The 25,555-nt window shown below is 42.1% G+C and overlaps 1 protein-coding gene across 2 annotated transcripts in view; it reads left to right on the plus strand.

Moving 5' to 3' along the window:
• The window catches only part of TEK (TEK receptor tyrosine kinase), a 38,464-nt gene continuing 16,151 nt past the window's right edge, over positions 3,243 to 25,555 (plus strand). The window contains exons 1-7 of one of the 2 annotated variants that reach the window (XM_021381600.1): positions 3,245 to 3,689; positions 12,456 to 12,597; positions 16,540 to 16,851; positions 21,246 to 21,356; positions 23,092 to 23,244; positions 24,294 to 24,425; positions 25,345 to 25,485. In XM_021381600.1, the coding sequence (XP_021237275.1) occupies positions 16,740 to 16,851; positions 21,246 to 21,356; positions 23,092 to 23,244; positions 24,294 to 24,425; positions 25,345 to 25,485 (649 nt within the window). In that variant the 5' untranslated portion in view covers positions 3,245 to 3,689; positions 12,456 to 12,597; positions 16,540 to 16,739. Of the gene's footprint in view, positions 3,690 to 12,455; positions 12,598 to 16,539; positions 16,852 to 21,245; positions 21,357 to 23,091; positions 23,245 to 24,293; positions 24,426 to 25,344; positions 25,486 to 25,555 lie in introns of both variants that reach the window. The other variant, XM_021381599.1, reaches the window with a different exon arrangement.

Here is a 25,555-nt window from a genome sequence, read left to right on the forward strand (position 1 = left end):
CGGCTTCTCTACACTTTCCGCGCTGGTATTACTCATCTTTAGCTACACACTGCAGAAACCTGCACCTCCCTCCAGTTTCAACACTCCATGAAGACAGACCCCTCCTGACCCTAGCACATTGCCCATGCCTGGCAGGCCCGTCCAGCTGGCTGCAGCATCCCCCAGCCAGGGGGCCAGGACTAGGGGCCTTCATGGCTGCAGTTGGCCCCAGTGGCATGGGATGTTCCAAGGAGCATAACAGGGTCTGTTTAAGAAAAGAAGCCTGAGCTCTGTAATTTATTATCCTTCTGCTTCACATTAGCTGATTACTGTGAGTAAGAATTCCTGAAGGTGCTTTACCGCCTCTTACTGTCACATATTAACATCATTTCAAGGACAAAGCAATGGCTTTCTTCCAAAAAAATATAATGCAGCCAGACACTCCAAGAGGATATGTGCTTTCTGCTAACACATCTACCTGATTAAAGAAGTGCAGAGTGGCATTGTTTCTTTTTCCTCTTCGCATATCTCCATGCGCTGCAGCATGTATGAATGGGTTGTCCTTGAGACAAGCATGCTGCTTATCTAAAGAGGAAAGCCTGGTGTCAGGAGTTCACAGCACTTGACATATCATAAAATTAGCCTTCAGCAAACAGAGTTATTAAAACCAATGTTTAATGTTAGGGTTATATTTACATGTTCAAAGACAGTTTGTTTTCCTGCTTTAATAGTTTAAAAACTCTTGCACGCTATGTTGATGGGTCTTCAGTTCATTATGTGCAAACCAACATCTAACCACCAACAAAACCAGCACCCCCGAGGAAACACTTCAGAAATCACATGCAGCAGGAAACCATTCTGAGTCTCCCTAGACACCTTCAGAAAAGCCGAAGGGTGTAGCTTATGGGGTGCTAACACTGCTACAAGACCCAGTGAGGACATGCTTATGGCCTCACTACATTGACCCATCCAGAAGTTAACAGCCTCAGTTGGGACAATGTGCAACGAAACCTGGAGTAAGTCAGTACTGTATTTTAGTCTTACTGATACCCTCCCTTTCAGCCCAGTGTCTTTTGCTGATGATCTGCTGTTGACAGAAGGCTATTTCCAGTTCTACTCTTTAACTGTGACTGTAGGCTGAGATTTGTGATCGTCATGTTTGTAGACCCATCAGCTTCAGCTGAGGACTGGACAGTACAAGATGGACAAGCACCGGGGATCCTGCTATCCTGTTATTGCTGCCTGCTGAGGAGCACGGACAATCCCACCCACTTCTGTGTTTTTCAGTAGTCAGAGGAATGAACAGATTATAGAGCTTATAGAGCACACAACAGAAAACATGTATGGCTACTTTCAAGAATCCTCATACTCTAATTATGTGAAGTGTAAGCATCAAACTGTGGAAGGGGGGCTGGCAGACACATAAATGTGTAAATCAGGATAGAACAGTGAAATCCTTTAAACTCTGCAGTATGGCAATCGCTTGTCATGTGATTTATTTTAACTTCAATGGGAGCAATAATCAAACTGTGGCATTTGAATGTCTCCCAAACAGAAACAAATCTAAGATTAAACACTTATTATATATTATGTAATTGTTTGCTGAATCTTTTCTATCATGTAGAATAGATGCGATTTTACATTTCCTCAAAAATGAAATGATAGAATGAACCAAAACAAACAAACACATGAACCAGCTAAAGCTGGTATCCCAGTCAAACTCTGACTCAGATAACTAGACCTTTCTTCTCTTCCAGCTTCAGCAAGGCTTTGCATTCTTCTTGCATATGTGAAGTATTGCATATCTGGGCTGGTTGCTGTTATCCTAGAGCTAGCTACATCACTGCAGGAGATTAAATGGCCAGTAGGCACAAGATAATTATTCAAAAAAAAAGTGCATTTACACCATAGCTGACCCAGCTATTTATACATACTGCAAAATTGATATCAGCAACAGACCACAAGCATTGTCTTCCATCTAGGTGCATTACAAATGGAGACATAAAAAAAAAGAAAGAAAATCCGAAAATCCACTACATTCAGAATGACAGTCTGGAGATGTACAGATGTATAGTCTTGACTAATGTTGGTTGACCCCTCACCTCTCAGCAATTAAAAAAAAAAAAACAAAAAAACTGAGGAAAGGCCAAATAAGAAGCAGGTTAAGTGAGCAATGGAGCAGAGATACCCACCAGGTGGGAACCGTGATAATACTCAGTGAATAATCACGTCCTTTTTGAGTCTAATAGAGGAAGAAAATGTTCTCAAAAATCAAGTGTGGACAAAATACACATGTGTGCAGAGGAACCACACCTAGGAAACACCTCATGTTCTGCCTCCTTTAAACTTTTAAATGGATTTTTAATAGCGCGCAGACTTTACTCTGTTTTTGCAGCCAGTCTGACCTCCTACATGGATTAGTTTTGGTTTTATTTTTGAGGGAGTTTTGAGGAACAACTTTAAACTTTGGTTTAATGCCCTGAATCTTCTGTGGGTGATACCCTGCTGTCCAGATGGCACTAGATCTTGGGTGCCAAGAACTTCTCTTGTAAAATCTGCAGCAACTGCAGACCATAATGTCTTCTTAAGGAAAATAAAACAAGGTAGGATGAACCTACACTCCATTTCCAAAATGATGCTGAAAATTTGTTTTTCCATACTTGTGTAAAAGTCATTCTGGGTGTTAGCATCTTGGCAGAGCTACAGGGCTTTCAAATGCTATACTGTCATGGGTTATATTTAGTCAGCTGGTGAATATGATCACCCTTCATTTGAAATTAAGTTAATTTATCTGAGTGCTGTCCCTCCATGTACTTCATTAATTCTACTCAGCTTTTGTGGTTTTATTTGTATTTTTTCTTCATGTTTACTTCTGAATTTTGAGGCCCCCCAGAGTGAAGTGGCATTTGCTGAAGTCATAAGAACTCTGGTGGGATTTATTACTGTAACAAGTTTTCAGTCTGTTTTCAATAGTCAGATGTAGAGAAAAATAGTTTTCAGTGAAGCACACCAAGTAACGGAGTAGTTGGCTGAATTGTGGCTGGCACTGGTCCGTGCTGGATTCAACTGGTTGCTTGTTAGGGTTTGCTTCGTGCTTTTATTGCTGGGTGTTGGGATGCTTGGCCATCAGCAGCTTCTCCGTGAATTGACAATGAAATCGAGGAGGTGACAGCACTCTGAGAAATCAGCAGAGCTGCACAGTGAGGAGGGCTGACACTTTCCACCTAGGGGACCTGAGTGGGGGACTTTCTGCTCACGCTACCCGCCTGCCGGGGGATGCCATCGCTGTTCCTGTTTTGCTGGCTGCGGCCAGCCGCTGTCCTCTGCTCCTGCAGCAGCTCCTGATAACTGTTTTGATGTACTGCTGGATGGACAGGGCTTGCACTGCCCTGTAGTCCCGCTGATATAAAAAATGCCTTTAAGATCCTGCCTTTCCCATCCTAATCTACAAAGGAAACAGGAAAAAGGAACTTAAACTCCCTGTACTCAGACAGCAATGAGACTGTTCCAGCCTGCTCTGTTGCTGCAGTTTCTTGCCCGCGCCTTGTAAACACGCTGCAGCCCAGCATGCCAGAGGGGAACCACTGGTAAAATTTTGACCAGGGGAAGGATACTCCATGAGCTGCTGTAAGAACTGGATGGATATATTTTGGAAAGCATGGACCTTTTGGCACCTCTGGTTCTCTATGGATTCAGCCTGATTATTTCAGGTAAGCTTTTGCTTTAATATCTACAGCTAACCTGTCACACCCTTCTTGCTTCCCATGCAGGGGGTGGGCAAAACACACGACTCCCCACTCCTCGCCCTGGGAAGCACTTTATTGATTGATTACCCATGTTTGCTCCAGTGCAATCACTTATCTCTGTGAGGTGTTCCCACAGCAGGCGAGGGGAGGAGGGCTGGCAGCAAGATACTGGGGAGCGTGCTCTGCATTCACAATCTGCCGCTGCCTCTTCCTAAACACTGAAGTCACTCGTTGATGCACACACATGCTGCAAACTAGATGCTGACTCTTTCTGTGGCTTACTTCGTGAGCTAGCTGTGCAGTAGGAAATGTTGGTGCTTTCAGGTATTCCAGTGTTAGATTTTAGACAAGATTTTCGTCAAGATTCTGCAGCTGGAACCTAGATGGAAGTCAGTGGACAAAAAGGCTGGAAATACCCATGTTGTGTAAGACTAATTAATAGCACTTTAAGTACAGCTGAAGAACAATTCAGTATTATCAGCAAATGTAATTAGTTAACAAGTCAGCAGCTCAGCACGAGACACATCTGCAGAAAGGTATACAGTAAAATTATGCAAAATAATGCAGATCTAGCTTGTAGTACCTGGAACACTAGTGTTAGAGATGTGTTGCTGAAGCCATCAAAGGCAGAGACCTGAGGAAGCCTGCCCCTTCCTGAGCTGCTCCCAGTTGCTCAACATTTAGGTGTTACTATCTCCACCCATATTTTGATATTCCAGAGAGTTTCTTCAAGGAAATCTGTGAGGGGAAATCTGTAAAACAGAAATACAACAGCTCTTAGCTCACCCCTTAAGATGTAAAGATACACATAGGTCCTTCCAGTCCATCTCCAAGTAAAAAAGTAAGATGCTGTAAAACAGCACATTGAGAGCTACAATGAAAACCAGAAAGTAGCATGAAAAGGCAGAAGTCCTCATTGCAGTGTAACTCACTGTATAATTTTACACCTTCACAACTAGCAGCATGTTAATAGGTAAGTAAAATTATGAACTAGTTTGTTTGAGATGTTTCTGAATTTTTAATTAATTTGGCACCTAGAAAAGGCAAGAGGTTAATACAGGCAAAAAAAAAAAAAGTGTTTAAAATCTTTTGAATGTGTGTTTGTGAGTATTCTTCTGTAGCCATTGCTGCAGCAGGCTGTGTATTGTTTGCCAATTCCTATTCTCTGGCTTGTGTTTCACAACTGCTGTGCTGCACACTGATCTAACCACAACCACAGCTCGTGACTCTGAGGAGGTACTGGTGCTGCAGCCATTATGGATGGAGCGGGAAAGAAAGCCCAGTTCATCCAGCTCTCTCCGTTTTTCCTCCTGTTTCTCTAATGGCTGCACACACCTCCTTGCTACAGAAAGCAAGTAATTTTCATTAAGTCATGAGCACACACACAGAGATGCAAAAACATGGCTCTGCAGATTAGCAACACAGATGGGCAGTGCAGGCCGTGGGGCACGACGAGCCGCCCATCACAGCCTTTTCCACAGGGGCTAGCCAGTTAGGTGTGTATCGCAGTCACACCCATCTTGATAGATCTGTCAGCTTTCCCGCTTTTGTTTGAGAATGATATCATGTTTCCTGGGGCGAGCGCGGGACGACAATGTGAGTCCGCTTTCCTCCAGATACCGCAGGCGGAGCTCAGGAAGGCGGGCAGACGCTCCCCAGCAGCAGAGGCGCTGCGGCCTTCTCCCAGCGGTGTGGGCTGCCCTGGGCCGGCCTTTGTGAGGCTCCAGCTGCAAGGAATGGCCTTTCGTTTATTTCCTAACGTTAACAGAGTTACCCCATTAGCAGACAGAGCTGAAGACTTGATTTGGACGGTCATGTTCAGTACCTGCTTCCACAGTGTCTGCAGAGTCACTGCTTGCTTCCCACTAGTTTTCAGTTAAACTGAGACAGGTCTAGCAAGGGCAGATTCTTGAAACTCAGCTGGACATTAACACCTGTTCTTCTCTTGGCCAATGCTGTGTAGAATCAATGTCGTGCTGGAGCAGGCCTTCAAGTCCCAGCGCTGCAGCACAGCCTCTGCTGAGTGCACGCCACAGAAATGCTCACCTATTCCACAACACACTTTCCTATTCCATGCCCACCTATTCCACAACAAGGAACAAATGTCACAGTTTGTCTCTTGCTGAGGACGCTGACCACATCCTCAGATGGTCAGGATGTTTGCTGTTGGCTTCTCGCAGTGGGCTAGCTGTCAAAAGCAATGGTGTGTGAGTGCTGCTTTAGCAAGATGGCCACCACTAGTAAGAGATTTGAGGCAGTGAGCAACAATCAGAACAAGTTTCAAGCACATTTCATTGAGTATTTCTGGCAGGAAACAAATACATTGTCAATTCTCTGTGTTCTCCCAGATAGAATCTTCAGTGCTACAGCTCTACGCTACCAGTAATGTTAAATCCAGAAGGTTGCTAAAAATACTGGATTTCTTATTTTGGGGAGTGGTTTTGTTTCAGGATCCGTATATGGTAAAAGGCTAACAAGGTTACATAAGTCTTTTAAGAAAGGATAGCAGTGAAACTAACAGTGCAGTGGAACTTGGTATAAGCTATGTTCAATCCCTGTAGGTGACTAAGGTTTCTTAAGGATTAGCAGGTGTTGTTATATGCATATAATTATGAATGTCATCATTATTATAAGACTCATTTACTTGCTTAGAAAGTAAAGCAGCTTTTAATATACATTGCCAAATTCACACATGCAGATTTATGATAGCGTATGCTCTTCAGAACTACAAGGAGACGATAATTTCTGGTCACAGAACAGAAAGTTCTAGCAATTTTGTTTCAAGATTTGTTTCTTCTGTCTGAAGCTTGACTTAACATATGGAAAACCTACATTTTCTCATTCAACTTATCATAGACTTTCTCCAAATGCCTGCAAACATGTTCTTTCCATAACTAAAGGAAGCACCAGGCTTGTGTGAGTATCTTCAGACATATGGCTGTCAGAATGAAAGCACCTGAACTTCAACCACAGACTCACTGTGCTGTCCTTCAGAGCCTCTGACAGCTCAGTGGACACAAACCATGTCTGAAATTTTTATCTCAGGAATTTCAGAGTTACTCTGAGTAGACATTAGACTGATGCAGGATATTTCAGTCACCAAATCACTTTCTAATGTGAATTGCAGGGGAAACTGAAGAAGGGTTCTCACTCCTTAAATGTATTTGATTTGTAAAACCCAGGAATTGCACCTGCCTGCCACACATATCATTTATGCAGAGGATCCTGTTATCTTTATCAGGAGCCCAAAATTTAGACAGAATTTAGACTCTTACCTTCATTGACTCCAGAAGTGATAGTCCTGTCACAGTTATTACTAATGAACCTCTGTGACCTGCTGACACCTTTTATCTCTGTACAGGTCCAGTAAGACTGTCATTGGTTACAAAATGGGTGCATCTAATCTTGGGAGAAAGGAGAGCTGATCTTTTTTCTTGACATTGCTGGCTGTAGGTTTGCAAAGAAAAAAGTTCCAGCAGTGACCTACATAATAGAATCATAGAATTATAGCTCGGTTGGAAAAGACCTACAAGATCATCCAGTCCAACCATCCACCTACCACCAATAACCCCACTAAACCATGTCTCTCAACGCTACATCTAAATGTTTCTTGAACACCTCCAGGGACGGTGACCCAACCACCTCCCTGGGCAGCCCATTCCAGCACCTGACCACTCTTTCAGAAAAGAAGTAAATCACTGCCCCCTAACTCTGAATCTAGAAGCCAAAAACAGCTTCAGGCAGCTCTGTGCACCTACTCTACGTGGAGTCACGGAAGGGGGCTGATTCTCTTCAGTTGTATCTTTTCATCCCTAGAGTTTGCTTTTGCTATGTTCCTGGATCAGCTCCAGTGAGAGGCAGAGTATCTCTCAGCAAGCCTGTGTGCTCAAAGGCCTTCCCAGCAGCTGGGAGCAGTCAGGAGTGGAGAGGGATTGCAACAGACACAAGGGAATAGCATCTAAAAGGGTGAAATGAAATCATCCAACAATGTTAACATGTGCTCTTGCTTTAGATAGTTTATACATGTATGTATTACATTGTTTGGATATCATAATTAAGTTGGATTTTTTTGCTGTAGTTTCATTTCCAGAAGAAAAGAAAAGAAGAATCTGAAATATTTTGCTGAGCTGCTCTGATCTCATATAAATTTAATTTGATTTTGGTGGAGAAAATGGAGCACAGATGTCAGAGATACTGGAGCAGGTCCAAAGAAGGGCAACAAGGCTTGTGAAGGGCTTGGAGAAAATGCCCTATGAGGAGCGACTAAAGGAACTGGGGCTGTTAGTCTGGGAAAGAGGAGGCTGAGGGGAGACCTTATTGCTCTCTTCAAATACCTGAAAGGTGATTGCAATGAGAGCAGGGCTGGTCTCTTCTCACTGGTGACAGGTGACAGGACAAGGGGAAATAGCCTCAAGTTGTGCCAAGGGAGGTTTAGGTTGGATACCAGGAAAAACTTCCGTACAGAAGGGGTTGCTAAGCACTGGAACAGGCTCCCCAGGGAGGTGGTGGAGTCACCATCCCTGAATGTGTTTAAAAATCATTTGGATGTGGTGCTCAGGGACATGATTTAGCGGTGGGTTGTTAGAGTTAGGGTAGTATGGTTAGGTTGTGGTTGGACTTGATGACCTTGAAGGTCTTTTCCAACCTGAGCAATTCTATGATTCTATGATTCTATACTGACTGTAGAGCTGGTCCTTAATATGTCCACACTGAGAACTCCTTGTATGGAAAGCTTGCTGTTATTGATCATGCACACTTGAGTGTGCTTGGCCGAGACCTGTCTCTTTAACGTAGATTTCCACAGCAGTTACTGTGGTGTGGAGGGTGTTGTGTAGGCACAGATCAAATATACCAGAAATGGATGCATCCACCACTTCTGTGAGATGGATGTACAGCTCCATGGCCAGCTCCCACCACCATGATGCAAGGGAATATGTTACATGGGGGAGCGCATACCGTGTGTTACTGAGCTCACTAGGGAGGATGCGGAGTCCTTTCCCATGCTGAGCTGTCCATCTCAGAAGAACTGATTCTGGGAGAATTCCTTGCAAGCCCCTTCTGCTGTACTTGTGTGACACACCTGGAATCTGAGGGATGAGAATTAAATGTGTTTAAAGAAACTTCAGTGGAGGACTATCCTCTGAAGGTGCTACCCTGTGCTAGTGGGAAGATCTTATTGAGCACGCTGTTCCACAGCAGGAGACTCACAGAAAGGAAATAGCATATGTCTGAAACGGAGGCTTTCCTGTGGAGAGTTTAAAGTGCTGATTGCTTTTTTAGGGTGTAGACCTGATGACTGTTCTCCAGATAACATGCAGACTAAGAATATGAACTAGTAACATTAACCAAGTTTCATATCATAAAGTAGCAACAAGCCTAAACAAAATTCATTTTCTACCTCACCACTAGGAAAAACAAGGAATTTTAGGGCTCAAGAATAACAGGTGTTTTCTAAATTTGGAAAGGACTTTTGAAAGACAGATACCCATTATTCAAGAATAATACACTTCAACTTTCTTACTTCGAGGCCAGTTTTTTGCTCGTTGGTTACTTTTATACTTTCTGCATCATGTCAGCCTGACCAATGAGGTGGCACAGTTAATTTCCCATTTTGGAGCACAAGAAGTTGTTCCAGACAATGCAGTTCCAACCACACTTCTGATATGGCTGATGATTTTCTCTTGCATTTTTTTCTAGCTGTTCATTCCTGACCTGCCACTGCACAGGGCTGTTAGCATCCTGAATCATAAAGTGTACTCAGCACCCGAAAAATTCCCTACTCAGAAAGATCAGTAAGCAGCAGCTTGAGGGTAGACTACTGTACAAGAACAGAGTATGTATATCCAGCAGCCAAAGCCTACAGACACTTCCAGAAACCGTGAACCTTCTGCATGCTATATGCTCTGATACATCCTGTGAAGATGAATTGATTGCATGTGTTATTTTGTGTATGTCATCTTAGTGCATGCACGCAAACCACATACATGCACAGTATACACAGCAGCCTCACAAAGCAGCAGTTGTTATGGACAAACTGATTCTTGCCTGCAACTACTTTCCCTGTGGTAGTACCCATATTTGGCTGGATGCAAATCTAGCTAGATTTATCTGAGCCGCAGGCCTGCTCTTCTCCAGTTTTTCCACATTCTTCATCCTTTTTCAGCATTACCTAGCACACTGTCAGCTGGTTGCTCAAGCAGTTCCTGCTGACACTTCTTTTTTCTGCTTTAATTGCTTATGGCAAACCATGCCTCTAGAAGTCATGAGAAAACTTTCTTCTTCTTTGTACGTTTTAGTTACTCTACACACAAACATTTAGGCACTTTCAACTTGGAAACAGCAAACTATGTTGCACCAATATTTCTTAATCACTCTCATCCTAAAGGATTGCTCTGATAGGTTATGAAACAACTGGATATAATGGAAACAATTTTGCTTCCCTTTCCAAGAGGGCAGCTGCATTTTCTTCATCTTCTCCAGATGTACCCAAGGGCCCACAAGAAAACATCAGCTTTAGTAGTTTGGCAGGCTATTGTATTTCTCACACTTGGACTCAGGTCTTCCCACTACTAGCAAGTAGCAAAATTCTGTTCTGTCACTAGTTTTTTGTCTCTTCTTCACTTCACAATGTCTTCAATCCCAAAATAATGCCCTATTTCTAAGGGTGAGTTGTATTGATTGAGCTATAAAGCATCCCAGAGCCACCTGCTAGTATCCACGTGATACAAGTAGTAAGATTCATTCCATGGACAACAAAGATGTATTACTGGCAAACTTGACTTTTTGGTTTTTTATTCTGCATCTCTTCTTTACCCTGGTGCTGCTGGCAGGTGGCAGATGCTCTTAATCTATTTGGGTTAACGATAATCTCAGCACTGTTTTCCTGTTGAGGACGGAGCTGTCAGGAGAATTTGACTCACTGCGAGAAGTTACTCAACCTGCTGCTGTCTTTGCATCCCAGATGAAGTTTCCAGGATATCAAGAGACTACTGAGTTCATGAAGTGAATATATGATTTCAAAGCCACTCCACCCACCTCAAATTGTTTACTTTTTCAGATAATGAACAAAAATAACCAAGATTTGTAAGAGAAATACCGAGTGCACTGAAAAAAAAAAAAGGCAGGAAGTAAAGGTTGCTAGATTCTGGTGTGCCTTATTTTCTATTTTCCGCATGAAAATCATCTGCAAAGAGCTAATGTTTTGGGACAGTTTCTGGCTAGCTTTAGTACAGCATGAGGAGTACTCTTCTTTTTCTTTTCCTCTTTTTCTTTTCTTTTTCCTCTTTTTCCTTCTTCTTTTTCTTATCTTTTTTTCTTTCCTTCTTACACGTAGCTGTGGCACGGACATATATGATTTAGTGGACATGGTGGGAATGGGTTGATTGTTGGGTTTGATGTTCCTGGAGGTCTTTCCAACATTAATGATTGTGATCCTTCTTTCTGTCTTTCCTTCTTTCCTTCTTTCTTTTTTTTAAGGGAGAGGAGATACATGGATTGGTTCTTTTTTGCTAACTTCTTCATGTTTCAGTGTATTATTTCAATCTTGATTACTTTCTGAATTGGAACATTAGTTAATAAATAAATTTCAATGTAATTTATTCAGTACTTCACTAGCAGTTATTCAAACACCATATTTTTTTATTGCTGAAATTATTGCCATTTGTATTCCTAAATAGATTTATTATGTTTTTGTAGTTTTATGTGTGCTTTATACAGATATATAAAATCAAGGAGGATACAGGTGAACAGCTGAGTCCAAAACGAGATACAATGAAAAATCTTAGCTGCAGAGGATTTAGCAAGTTAGGTTTGCTCTAAAACAAAACCATATTTATTCAAGCAACTTCTGAACTGAATTTTACTGGTGCAACACAGCACTGAAAACATGGTGACTGTGTGGCTGAACAAATTACATTTGGTCAGGGCATAAGAACACACAAGGGTTGCAGATATAGCATGGTACTCACTTATCCTCTGTATGGTGTGCTTTATCTGGAGGAGCATGTACCAGAGAAGCTGTGAAAGACCAGGGGGAAAGTCTCACTAGTGCTTTCCAGCTCAGCACCGCCTGATAATGTTTAACATGAGGGAGAGCACTGTCCTGTAGTTAAGGGTGGGCCTAAACACCTAACTGCACGTGCTTTGCTGTATGGGTTTCAGTGGACGCGCTATGATTTAAACTTATAGGTTTAGAGGACGCCATTTAGAGGATGTCATTTTCTCTGTGCCAGGAGGAAACAAAGCCCTGTGCAACAATGAGCATGTGTCAGGAATATCAGGCAAGGAACCCTCTCCCATTTTCAACATCAGCCTTCTGCAAGTGCTCTATCTTTTGAAAATCTACTTGCACACACAGCAAATTGCCTTCCTGATAAGATCAGTCCCTCAAGGACTGTGGCAGGAGTCAAAGGACTTTTCCAAGGAAACACAGAGTATTGTCACTGACACAGGGACAGGCTGTTTCCTGTCTCTATTTGTTGTTCTTTTCTCAAAGAGTCAAATCCTGTTGTCCTTAATTGGTCCTTGCATGTTCAAAGTCTTCATTAATACCAAGGGTGGGACCTGCCTGTTTTGCACCACCGGGTAACGAAAATCCATTCTCAGCAAGGACAGTTGTGTTAGCCCAACATGCACTGCCAAGAAGATACACTGTAGGAAACGCAAAGCATAAAGCATATGTAGATTTTACACTTTTCTGATTGTTTTTTTTTTTTGTTTTTCCATAATCAGTAACTCCCAGTGGAGTCAAAGAAAGCCTTCCTGTCACCTCTGAGGCCTGCGGCTGTCTTCAAAAGGCCAGTGCTGCCAGATCCTTGAGTTCACAAGTGAAACGCCCTCAGTTAGACATGCTGCTAGAGTGCTGTTTTTTGAGGTACATTACAGCCTAGTTTGTTCTTAGTGAAAAACTCAGCTGGACATATTTTAATTTCTGCTTGCAACATACCTTGGCTATGAAACTTTATCTGACAGATCGTGTCTGGGGAATGATTCAGTGCTTATGCTTACTCCCTTTTAGACACAGAAAGGTTGTCCAGAGAAAACTCTAGAAAGATGTGAAATTCCGCCTGTGTTCTGTCAGTGTCATGCACGAGTTTGGGTTGCTCTGCAGTGTCTGATATGACAAGACACCTGTGCTTAGGACAATTCACCAGAAGACTATCCATCCACTGGTGGCTGGGTTTGTATTCCTCAGGAATAATCATGTGTATAGATGAGCAATAGGCTGGTGACATGGTTGTTCTATACTTCAATTTACACGATTTGTATAATTCCAGAGAAAAAGACAATTATGCAGCAAATGCCTTGAATCTGATATTGCTTTGCTATATCATATACAGGGACCAAAGGTAACACAAAAACAAGTCCTCAAAACTCAGATTCTCCTACTACTTTTTTTCAGCATACTGAGAGGTTGAGATGCTGAGAAAGAAGAGTTACTATTTTCACCTTTCAATCTGGACACTTTCCCATGTAACCTACAGTAGGCAACCTGCTTTAGCAGGGGGGTTGGACTGGATGATTGCCAGAAGTCCCTTCCAATCCCTGTGATTCTGTGTGTTGGAAACTGAGGAACAGAAAAACGCTGGAAACAGAGAAATGACACTGCAGCCCTGAATGTGAAGCAGCTCCTGAGGGGCTCCGGCAGTTTGGGCCCATCCCTCCATACTGGGAAGGCAGATGCAGTTCTGGGCCCTGCAGATGCTAGGCAGAAATGTCAAAATAGCTTAGTTCTGACCTGTAGCACCCTTCCTGATCTTACAGCAAGTCATGGAGTCTGGATTCAGGTTTCATTCTGAGTTTCATGAAACCAGTATCATGCAATTTATGGTTTTAAGCATATTTCTACCTGGCACACGAGATCATGGGTCAGATCCCTGCTCACACAAACCAAAGCTCTCTGCCTTCAAGGCTGGTGGCTTTTGAATTACATCTGCCTATAGCTGATGCACAGGACCCACAGTGAGAGCACAAGCACTCCTCAGTTAAGGAACTAAAGTAAAAGCTCTATAAATGAATGCACAAGTCTGGCCTTCACTTCTATCTCGTAGGTCTTTAATTTTATCAAAGAATCACAGAACTGCAGGGGTTGGAAGGCGCCTCAAGAGAACATTGAGTCCAACCTCCCTGCTAAAGCAGGTACCCTACAATAGGTCTCACTGGTAGGTGTCCAGATGGGTCTTGAATATCTCCACAAAAGAAGACTCCACAGCCTCTCTGGGCAACCTGTTCCAGTGCTCCATCACCCTCACCATGAAGAACTTCTTCCACATGTTAGCACAGAACTTCCTATGTTCAAGTTTTAGGCCATTTCCCCTTGTCCTGTTGCTCATTACAAACCACCAAGAAGAGCCTGGCCTCATGCCTTTGCCTCCCACCTCCCTTTAGACATTTATAAATATTTATCTTCTCCCCCCTCAGTCTTCCTTTCCCCAGGCTGAACAGACCCAGGTCACTCAGCCTTCCCTCATATAGGACATTCTCCAGGCCCTTTATCATCTTTGTGACCCTCCACTGGACTCCTTCTAGGAGATCTCTGTCTTTTTTGAACTGAGAAGCCCAGAACTGGACACAGTAGTCTAAATGTGGCCTCACCAGGGCAGAGCAGAGAGGGAGGATGTACTTCTGCAGCAACAGGATGAACTGACTTCACTGACCTCCACCTTTATGCAGTACTTACTGTAAGGGCTGCTGCATCCTCTTGAGAAAGTTTTGTTTCTCCATGGTGTGACCAGGAACTACCTGGGCTGGCACAGCACTGGGCTGGACGTAGTGATATCACCAAGCTGCCATGACACCTCTGTCTCCAGCATGGGGAGCAGGGACAGGCACTCTCCCTGGCCATGGGCACCAGCAGTATGTATGCAGACTGCAGCAAGCACACAGGCCTTCTGGCCTCCTGTCTGCAGGGCTGCACTCACTTCTTCCAGTGACAGAAAGCCCTGGAAGCAGAATGGCACTAAAGATTCGGACTGTCTGTAAAGCACAAAGTATGGTTATATCCAAAGCAGGAAAATAATAGATGTGATGAATAAAATAATCAGTTATTCTTCTTGCTTCAGTTAGAAAAAAAGTGTTAGTTTCCCTTCTTCTTACTGTAGATTACAAACATGAAGGGAAATTCCTGTTATTTGCAAAGACTGTAGGAGACCTGGATTTCCCTGCTACCGCACACATTTGAACAACTACATCTGTAGCACTCTGTGAGAGACTTTTTAAATTCAGATATGTGGACCATTCTGAAAGAACTTCCAGCTCCATCTATTTCTAGTGGTTCTGTTTATAAAATAAACTTGCATTCCTGTTGATTAATAAGAGACTCACAAAAAAAAAAGAAAAAAAAGAAAAAAGCTCTGCTTCTGCCATGGACTAGTTCTTTGAGTTCCATGGTTCCTGCTGCTGTCTGTAAGGGCTTGAGAGGTTAACATGTGAATAGCTATGGAATCACTAATCCTAACATGTAAAATAGCTGATAAAATATTCCAAGTGTTAAAAATACTGCTAACTACTGAATCTAAAAGACATGTCCACCTCATGTCAATTCACACATATTAAGTCCACGTCAAGGACATAAAAGAAACTATCAATCAAACTGTCAGCCAGCCCTCCTACTGGCAAAGCACCATACTCAAGGCTGTGCATGTCTGACTATCCACAGAGCAATGTGCTAAGCTTTCCTTGGGCTTCTGCAACAACTCGAAGAAGTAATTACACAAGTCTAGGAGGCTTATTTCCTCTTCTGAGAATAACAAAGCCCATCTGTTCTTCACATATTAAGTACATTCTAAAGTCCTACTAACTATAACAGAACAGTTAACCACAGAATCATAGAATGGTTGAGGTTGGAAGGGATCGCTTGGGATCATCTAGTCCAACCCCAGCTTGAAGCAGGGTCACTTAGAGCACGTTGCCCAGGATCACATACAATCAGGTTTGACTATCTCCAGAGAAGGAGTCACCAAAACCTCTCTGGGCAGCCTGTTCCAATGCTCTGTCACCCTCAGAGTAAAGTTCTTCTTCATGTTTGTATGGAATTTGCAATGTTCCAGTTTGTGCCTGTTGCCCCTTGTTCTGTCACTGGGCACCAGTGAAAAGAGCCTGGCCCCATCCACTTGACGCCTGCCTTTAGACGTTTGTAAGCATAGGCTAAACAGGCCCAGCTCTTTTTTTTTTTTCCTCAGAGGTGAATCTCTAGCCCCTTTGTCATCTTTGTAGCCCTCCACTGGACTTGCTCCATGTATCTCCATGTGTTTCTTGTACTGGAGAACCCACAATGGGACACAGCACTCCAGATGTGGCCTCACCAGCACAGAGTAAAGGGAGAAGATCACATTCTTCAGCCTGCTGGTCACAATTATTTTAGTGCGCTCCAGGATACCACTGGCCTTCTTGGTCTCAAGGCACACTGCTGGCTCATGGTCAACCTACTGTCCATGAGGACTCCCAGGTTCCTCTCCACAGTGCTGCTTTGCAGTAGGTCAGCCCCCAACCTGTACTGGTGCATGAGGTTATTCCTTCCGAATGCAGGACCCTGATCTTTGTTAAACTTCATGATGTTCTCTGCCCATCTCTCCAGCCTGTTGAGGTCTCTCTCAATGGCAGTGCAGTTCTCTGGAGCATCAGCCACTCCACCCAATTTGGTATCATCAGCAAAGTTGCTGAGGATGCACTCTGTGCCTAATCTGTAGTTTTTTACTTTGCTGTAAAGCTGTGTAAGACCAAACCAGACAGAAAGCCTGGTGAAATATCTTCTCTGGTGATTTGACAAGCCACATACTCTGATGTAATCTTTTTTCGCTTGCTGTTTTTCTCCTAGGTAAAGTGGAAGCAGCGCTGGACCTCATCCTTATCAATTCATTCCCTCTGGTGGGCAACTCAGAGACATCACTTATCTGTATCACTTCGAAGTGGCGCTCCCGTGAGTCTATCACAATTGACCGAGACCAGGAGGATGTGACAAACCAACACCGAGAGCCTCTGGAGGTCAGTGAAGACTCAAAGAGAGCCACAGCCAAGATGGTGATGTGGAAAAGGGAAAAAGCCAGTGAGACCATTGGAGCATACTACTGCGAAGGGAAGCTCAAGGATGAGGTGACAAGGATACACACGATGAAGATGCCACGGGGAGGTACTGTGCAAGGATCAAAACTGACTTGTGCATGTCATTGTGTGCATGCCAGCAGTTATCTCTGTTTCACAGATGTGGTCACAAACATTGGCTCCAGAGCAGGCAAGGCAGCCTGGAGTCAGCTAAAATAGACTGGGCTCAACTCCATGGTTTTTTCTGTAGAGTGCAGAGACAACTGGTTGATACCAGCCGCTAGTCATTTCCTGGTGGAAGACAGTCAGATGTCTACAGGTACTCTACCTGTAGCTGGCTGCTGTTAGGAATGAAGTTAGGTGGCAATGGCCTCAATGATGCCACAAAACAATACACATGGAAACTCCATCACTATGAGACTCCTTCACAGGTCTGAGATCTAGACAGCCAAACATTGCTATCCTTGTTTTTTAATAGGCAGCCTGAGCCTGGAAAATAACTGCCTATGGTCCAGGAAAATCATGTCAGCCTATTTTGATTTGCTTATTCTGTGTCAGTATAGAAAAAAAAAACAACAGCACAACAATGGATAGAAACTGCAGAGGAGTTTCTCCGAATCTAAGAAAATCATTCACAAAAATCCACTATACATTTCAATTTTGGTTTGGCTGTAAAGCTACAGTCGATAATCACGTCAGGGAGATAATAGTGGGAAGGTGGATTCCCATGGACCAGCACTCTGTTCATTAAACGACCTCATTAGCTTTAGAGACCAAATTCTGAAGCACAGAGATCACCATAAACTACAGAAAAATAATGTAAGCAATATTTTGGCCAGTTTTCTGCAGCAAATCCTGTTTTCAAAATTTCAACAGAATTTGGCACAATTTACTGTTTTGCTGTACGTTTGCTTCACACCATGGCTCCTGGGCTGTGCGGACACTTGACACTTTTGTTTTTCTGTGTTGGGTTTTAGTAAGAAGAAATATCATTATTAGTATCTCCCAGAATTATACAGCTAACTTACTTAGAAAAAAAGCTTTTCTTTTGCATGAGCTACAACTAGTGTCCAAACAACTAGTTTGTTTCTTTACGTATGGAAATGTTCCAAGAAAAGTGAGCAGGACAAGTGCCTATTTATTTGGCTCGTGTCATCTCTGACCAAATGTGCTCTTTGAAGGCTCAGGAGAGCTACTAAGAAAGCTCTGCATGTGCACCACCTCTGCAGGGCAAACAGCTGTTGTTTCAAAGGAGGCAGCAGTGGGGAGGAGGACATAAGATAACATGGAAAGTCCATGGAAAGCTCTGGAGGAGGGAACAACACCTTCAGCTTGACCGTGCCTCTGGCTGAACACCAGTGACCTAAAGCTGCCATGTGCAGCAACCTCCATGAGAAGGATGAGGGTCCTCTAAATCAGTTGGTGTTTTGCAGCCAGTATCTGCACACCTAGGAGCAGAGAACTTGAAGTAACTAAACTTTGAGAGCTTCCTGTGTGGGAGAAGTAGTTCTAACCAGAAATAACACAGCATTCACATCAGTGTTAGGTAGGCTTCCACAAATCTTTTCTGGGTTTGAATCTGTTTCTCGGATTTTCTTTGCAAAAGTTTTAAATGAGAGACTTTGAGCTAAGAACTCATCAGTGAATGTGTGTAATTTGAGTCTAGATTGGTGAGAAAGAGGTACAACAGAAATTCTCAAAGCTATTAAGTCCACAGAAAGAGGAAGAAGAGGTCAGTGAAGGACTGTGCTGTTTGGCAAAGCATCTGTAGTTGGAAAACAGGACTTTTTGCCCTTCACTGTTGCTGCCTGAATATTTTCTAAAGACAGAGAGTGTTATCCAACAATAAAAACTCAGCAAGAGTTGAAATGAGCAGTTTCCCACTGCGGATACAAAAGACACAGGAAAGAGCTGTACTTTTGAAAAGCCAGCCACTGTTTTACAGCTTCAAGCCAAGAAGCTACTGAAACACTCACTAAGTATTAATCAGTTCGGTCACCCCATTGTCTTCTGCTCTATTATGTACCTGTAATCAGATATGCAGATACACTGAACACTTTTGCCATATAATAGGAAAGATAACAGGTTCATTTTCCTGTTTTATTCTGTATGTGTGCCATTCTGAAAGTGTAAGTAAGGAGTCCATTCTCCTGCATTTCTTTATGTGTTAGCATTATGTTTACACGTGTAGCATTGACCCATGCAGTAAGAAGGAACAGACTATGCTTTTTGTATGTATGGGGAGTAATTATTATACTGGAAATATAGCATGCATACATAGAATAGAACTCTTGCCTTGCATCTAGTCAAATACAATTTGTTCAATTTCTCTACAAATTAATGTGTATTTTCATATATATGATTGAGTTCCCCCCCGTCCCCTGAAACTCTCCAGAGCAGGCAAACAGACAATAATGGAAACACTAGTGAAAGAACATTATGGCACTTGCTCTGCAACTCCGTTCATTATGTCTCTATAAGGAATTGGCACACTCAAGATGTGAAATCATGAAACACAAGTCACAGTCTAAAAATACTTTGGAACGGAGCCTACCAGAGAGTGTGGGTTCTTTTCCATTGCAACAATACTGTGAAGAAAAAGTCTTGTGGGTAAGCTAAACAACATACAAAGAAAAGAAAACAGGAATACAAAAGTTTAATATCTTGCTGAACCAATTAGTAATACCTCTTTTAGGATTATTTGTATGGAACCATTTGTCTTTGGGAAAGCTGCTGATCTTTCCTAGATAGATCACAGTGTTGAACATGCATTTGTTATTCACAAATAACTTCCAGCTCAGGAGCTGACAGTGAGTTGGAGCTGCTCTCAGTTTTTTATTTTACTGTTTTTAAGGAGAACTTTCTACATTACTCTACATTAGAATTCTCTGAGATGTAGATTGAGATACCAGTGTACCTGAGGTACCATGTTACCTACTAACATGGCAGATCCTTGATATTTTCCCACTGTGCCATGCATGTTTTAGGTACCATGCAGGAAGAGTCTGTCTGAAATCAGCTGAAAAAAACGGATTTGTCAGAGCTTAAACTTTAGAACAGTGCTGAGGTGGAAGGCGAGGAAAGCAGTAGCAGCAAATGGCTCCCATGATCTGAAAAAAACAAGGTGCAGGGGAAACTTACCCAGGAGCAGCATGCACAGGAGGAGCTCTGAGACTATGCAGCTTCAAAGCAGGAGAAAAGGCTGGGCAGAAAATCCACACTTCACATCTCTGGGAACTGTACAAAGAAGTGTACAAGAGTCAGATAAAGAGCTGAAATTAATACTGTTTAATAATTTCATAAATCAGGTGATTTATGAAAAAATCAGAAAAATGGTTTTTTTGACACCTGACATGTCAGTAGCAGTATGGCATAAAAACTCAATGTTAAAACAGAACAGAAAATCAGAAAATACTACAAATTTTCCAGCTAAATGAAAGTAAGCATGTCTAACTTCTCCTAACTTGTTTCAAAATAATAACTTGTGATTAAAATGATCATTTAACTCGTCACAAGAATTACAATTTCTTGAGATTTTTCTGTGCCCTCCTCAGTTACTTTTTAATCATGCTTCCACGAGTAATGACAAGTAAAGGAAAAATTCTGTGAAAATTTTTCTCTTTATCTTCTTTTTATTAAATCAGAACTATAAACAAACACATAAAAGTACTTTTCTCTTTAAGGAGGAAAATCAGTTTCCCTGATAACCAAAAAATACGGTTGAAAGTATAATTCAATAATTCAAGTTGAATACAGATCCAGTGGAAAAGTCCACTGGAAAATTGAAACATACCATTAATCTACATGTAGAAAGTTTCTCCTACAAATTAAGCCACATTTTCAGATGGGGCTATTTTGGGAAAAACAACACTGGGTCTAAATACAGTTTATTCTTTTGTTCTCAGTGCAGGCTAGCACTCTCAGTATTTATAGATGATGTGGTGAATGAACACCAGCACAGGCCATGCTGTCTTTCTGCGTCTCCCCCAGCCCCTACATGACTGTAATCTCCTGATCTGTCTCAACCATTCTGCATCAGAAAGCTGAACCAGAGGAGAACTGAGTCACACAGGCTGCGTGTCTGCTCGTTTCTACAATACATTTTCCAGTTTGATATCCAGCCTGCTTTAAAAATGTCCCAAGGGATGAGGAAAGTTAGGAAAGCATTTCACAGCCAGTTGGAGCTTCTAGTTAGGAAGTGTTTTCAATTACTCAGCCAAAATCCTTTAAAAAAAAAATTCCATGTCTCAGTTTCGAGTGGCATTCTGTTGTTTGAGGTTATGGGTGAGTCCTCAGTATTTGCCAAATATCGGGATGAGATGGTTGATGCTAAATAGCCTGTGTGTGCAAGGAGGACATTTAAACATCAGAATCAGAGATGGAGTCATGCTTGTAAACCATTCTCAGCTTTCAGCCCAGACACCAGGTACAGATGACAGCTGCTGCAATTTATTTCAAATTTATGTCCTATTTTGTCCTTAGCTTCATTCCACCCAGTGGCCTTAACAGTTACGGCAAACAAGGGAGAACACGTGAATATTTCCTTCATAAGAATGGCAGCAAAAGAAGAAGATGCAGTGATCTACAAAAACGGTAATTAGCCTTTCTCTTGTCTCTTCATTCTGTCCTCAGCTACCTGCCACATAACTGCCTTAAAGTCACTGCTGATGATGCCCTTGTGGCAAAGCTGGAGCAGGCATAATTCCTCATGCATCCAATGTCCCTTAAAGGAACCATTTGTCATACTTAAATATTGAAATTCATCTACTCGTTTCTCTCCCATCAGAACGCAAAATCCTATCTACACCTTTCCTTTATTTCCCATTTTTCCTTTTTCATTTCTTTCCCTATCCCCTCATATCTTTGCCTGTATGACTTCAGCTTTTATTTGTTTTCTGTGCCACCGTGCATGCTTATTTATCACATTTTTATTTGCATTTCTACAGCTTTTCAAGTGCACCATAGCCTTAGAAATAAGTGTAGTTTTTTGTCTACCTCCTGTAAAAAGGTAGATTACTAGAAATCACAGTTTGATCACATTTAATCATAACTTTAGATGTGAACAATTTCTACCTCTGGAAAGCACATGTAACGTTCTGGTCCATCTTTGTCTGCTGAGTCTAGCTTACAGTGAGCACCCAGGAGACAGGGCATAAGTAAAGGATGAGGTAAGTACATGTCAGCATACTGCAGAATTCTGCATGCAGCAAGTCAGCCTCAGCCCCAGTTAGTATTCAGATCTGCTCTTTGCAGGCTGGAGGAAAAAAAAAAAAAGGTGCCTTTTAGAAAGGGCAATTTAGCTGTTGCTGTCTCTCACTTCAGACATTTAAGTAACCCTTCCCCCTTGCAGGCTCTCACAAGGCCATCCAGCAAACACAACTGTTCTCCTGAACAGAATTTCTCTAAGATATTGGCATAAAGTACCGCCATGGAAAATGAGCCACAAAAGCTGAACCTTGCCAAAACTATGTTAGCATAAGGCTTTCTCAATACTTTGCTGTCGTCACTTTTCACAGATTGTAACTCAAAAGACATCATGTAAACAAACAAAACACAGTTTCAGAATGAATCCTTTTCATTTTTTTCATTTTTTGCTCCTTTTTTGGCCCTGCTTTCTTGAAGAATTGTTACGTGTTGTCAATGTCTTACCAGACTAAAAGTCTTCTTGCTGTTTTGACAGTGATCCTCAACAGGGTTTTATGTTTCAAGGTTGCCTGAAATTTGACTGCTAGGTAGTGCAAAGACTAAATGGTATCGGCTTACTTAGTGAGCATATATGACCAACTACAGAATAACATATACATGCTCCTGTGGTGAGAAAACACAGAAGAGGCAGAAACATGTTAAGTCACGGAAGAAAAGAGAAAGCTGTACTGTACTCTTCCTGCTTTGGTCCATGAGGTCAGTCTTTGAGCTGGTGAGATGGCAGAGGGCATGGCCGGGTATGCTGTTTTACTCCTCCCAGCTACACCAGGCTCCTTGCAGAGCCATCACTCATTGCAGGAAAGGCCAAGGAACAAAAGGAAAACTTCCAACCACAACTCCTAGCTACATTCTTGTAAAGCAGTGCTTAACTCCAACTTGTTTGTGCCATTCACCTACTGCATCTCCTCAAGATCCAGCTTCCTCTTCACTTGTACCACTCCAGTTGCTAGCACAACTAAAGTGCTAGCACAACTAGCACAGCTAAAGTGCTGTCAGCAAGTCAATAACTAATAAATACATTTTGCTGCTTACTTCATCCCAGCTGTTCTTTCTCAGCAATCAGCTCAACCTTTCTCTGGCGGTGCAGGATGAATGACTTCTGCCTGCTGTGCTCCTTCTCCAGGTTCCTTCATCCACTCGGTGCCCAGGCACGAGGTGCCAGGCGAGCTGGAAGTTTCCTATCCCCAAGTTCAGCTGCAGGATGCGGGTGTTTACTCTGCCAGATACATAGGAGGAAACCTCTTTACTTCTGCTTACACAAGGCTTATTGTAAGACGTAAGTTCCATTAATGTGTGCTAATGGTTAATTGTTTAATGTTGTAATGAATATGATATGAAACTTACACTGTTTCCAAATAAGGGCCAAAATCTTTCTTGGCATAGGCTGCCATCTGATTATGTCAGAAGAAATGTTTTCCTAACAGTCTTTGGGATAAGCTGATACAGATTTGAGCAGCTGAGAGAGAAAAAATCTGCAGATTTAGGCACAATTCATCTTAACTATTGCCAGAGGAAATAGCTCTTTTCTCAAATATCAAATATCTAAAATATCAAATAAGACTGAACAAAGAAGAGTGGCAGGGGTCTCTTGTGAATATGAGATGTGGATATGAGCACAAAGTAAATTTCTTCAAATGTATCTGTTCTCTACGGAAAGCACAACCCAAACTCCATTTATCCTAGAACAATCTTCAGCATACCTTACTGATATTTCACAAACTACACCAGTTTGTTTAAGTAGCCATTAATGGTATTGGTATCTTTTTAAATTATGATGTGAGAAATAAAATCATGACAGGCATTTAATCCAACATAAAAACTGATTTCTTTTAGCCCAGAAACAGGTCATCAGTTCACTGAAGACAGCAAAGATATAGCAGTGGTGAACTTTGTCTAATGAACTAATATCAAGAAAACTACTAGTGCAGAATAAAATCATGACTTGCCAAATGCTAGTGCAGTGGGAGCGATGCCAAGCCTGCACCTGCTGGCTTACTGTTGGCATAGCCCGCTCTGCGTGAACAGAAATGTTAAATGTAACATCTTTGCTAACTTCCAAACTTACTTTCCCAAACCAAAATCTGATTTCAAACACTAAGACTTCCTCAGTTTGTTCTATGAAAATGTTATGTGAAATTACTTTGTACTACGCAACAGATCTGCTCCAGAAATACAGGTGCTTCCACAATGAAAAAACTGACAATTTTACATGAGGTTAGATGGCCAGCATCTGTGAGGGTGGCATATGGATCACACAGTCACTACTGATTTACTGGTTATTGAATAAGAAGACAACAAATATGTCATTATATTTTGTCATGAAAGGATGTGAAGCTCAGAAGTGGGGCCCTTCCTGTAGCTCCCACTGCCCTTCCTGCATGAACAATGGCATTTGTCATGAAGATACTGGGGAATGCATCTGTCCTCCAGGTTTTATGGGAAAAACATGTGAGAAAGGTAAGCAAATATTCTTTTCAACGATTACTTACTAATTTGCACTCAGTAATAACCCTGTTTGACTCCTTACGGATATAGCATTTACAGCTGGTGCAGTGTTGGGTAGGATTGAATTAATGCAGCTGTTCTTGTAGCTTAACTTTTCCCTCTCTCCTCACAGTAGAGATGATATTGCCAGGAAAGATAAATGTTTCCAGTTCCTCTGACTGTCAAATGTATGATAGACTACGAGTTACCACACATACATACACTGGCACAGGGAAACGAAGCCCTGTACAAGAGATTCCCAGGCTGCTTCTGAATGAGCTGCCATCTGCTCACAGGGTTATTTGTCTCTCCAAGACATACCAGAAACATACGTGTATTAGTGCGTTATCTGTATTAGTGACAATTAGTTTGGATTCTGGAGAAACTGGAGGAGCACATTGCATACTGATCTCTCAGGCAACTTGTGAGTGCAGTGCTAAATATGTACCTTAAAATTCTGACCATAGTGCAGTGCTGTAAGTATTAGAGCTAAGCTTCTGGAATAGCTGACATCTGAACTACTCTAGTGTAGTAGAGATCATAGTGGAGAAATAAAACCTTGAGCAGCTTCATATGCACTGATCTCTAAGAAGATTTTCTTTTCATGGCACTGTTTATCCATTACATATTAGAAAGGCTTATAAAGAGAATTTATCGCTGCAGCTCTACACTCAAATACCTAAAGCAATGGATGCTTTGCTGATAGATTCTCAAATGGCAGAAAGCTGTTTTAGCTGCTTGAATGGAGGTTAATAGATCTAGTTCCTGAATGGTGAAAATGCTGTTTCTCATGTTAATTCAAGTTTTCTGTTGTCTAAAGCTGTATAATTGGAAACATCCACTCTTTTACAAATTAATGCTCTTGGGTCTTTCTTTTCTTCTCCTCCAATAGCTTGTGGAGCCAATACATTTGGCAAAACATGTGAAGAGAGCTGTAAAGAAAACTATGGCTGCAAAAACTACATGTTCTGCCTACCAGATCCATATGGTTGTTCATGTGCCACAGGATGGATGGGACTGGAATGTGATAAAGGTAGAATCAAAAATATGGATAACAGTGAAAAGTCCTTACTGTGCTGCATCTATGAAATACAGAAGGGATC

The sequence above is a fragment of the Numida meleagris genome, chromosome Z (genome assembly GCF_002078875.1).
Source record: "Numida meleagris isolate 19003 breed g44 Domestic line chromosome Z, NumMel1.0, whole genome shotgun sequence".
NCBI lineage: Eukaryota > Metazoa > Chordata > Aves > Galliformes > Numididae > Numida > Numida meleagris.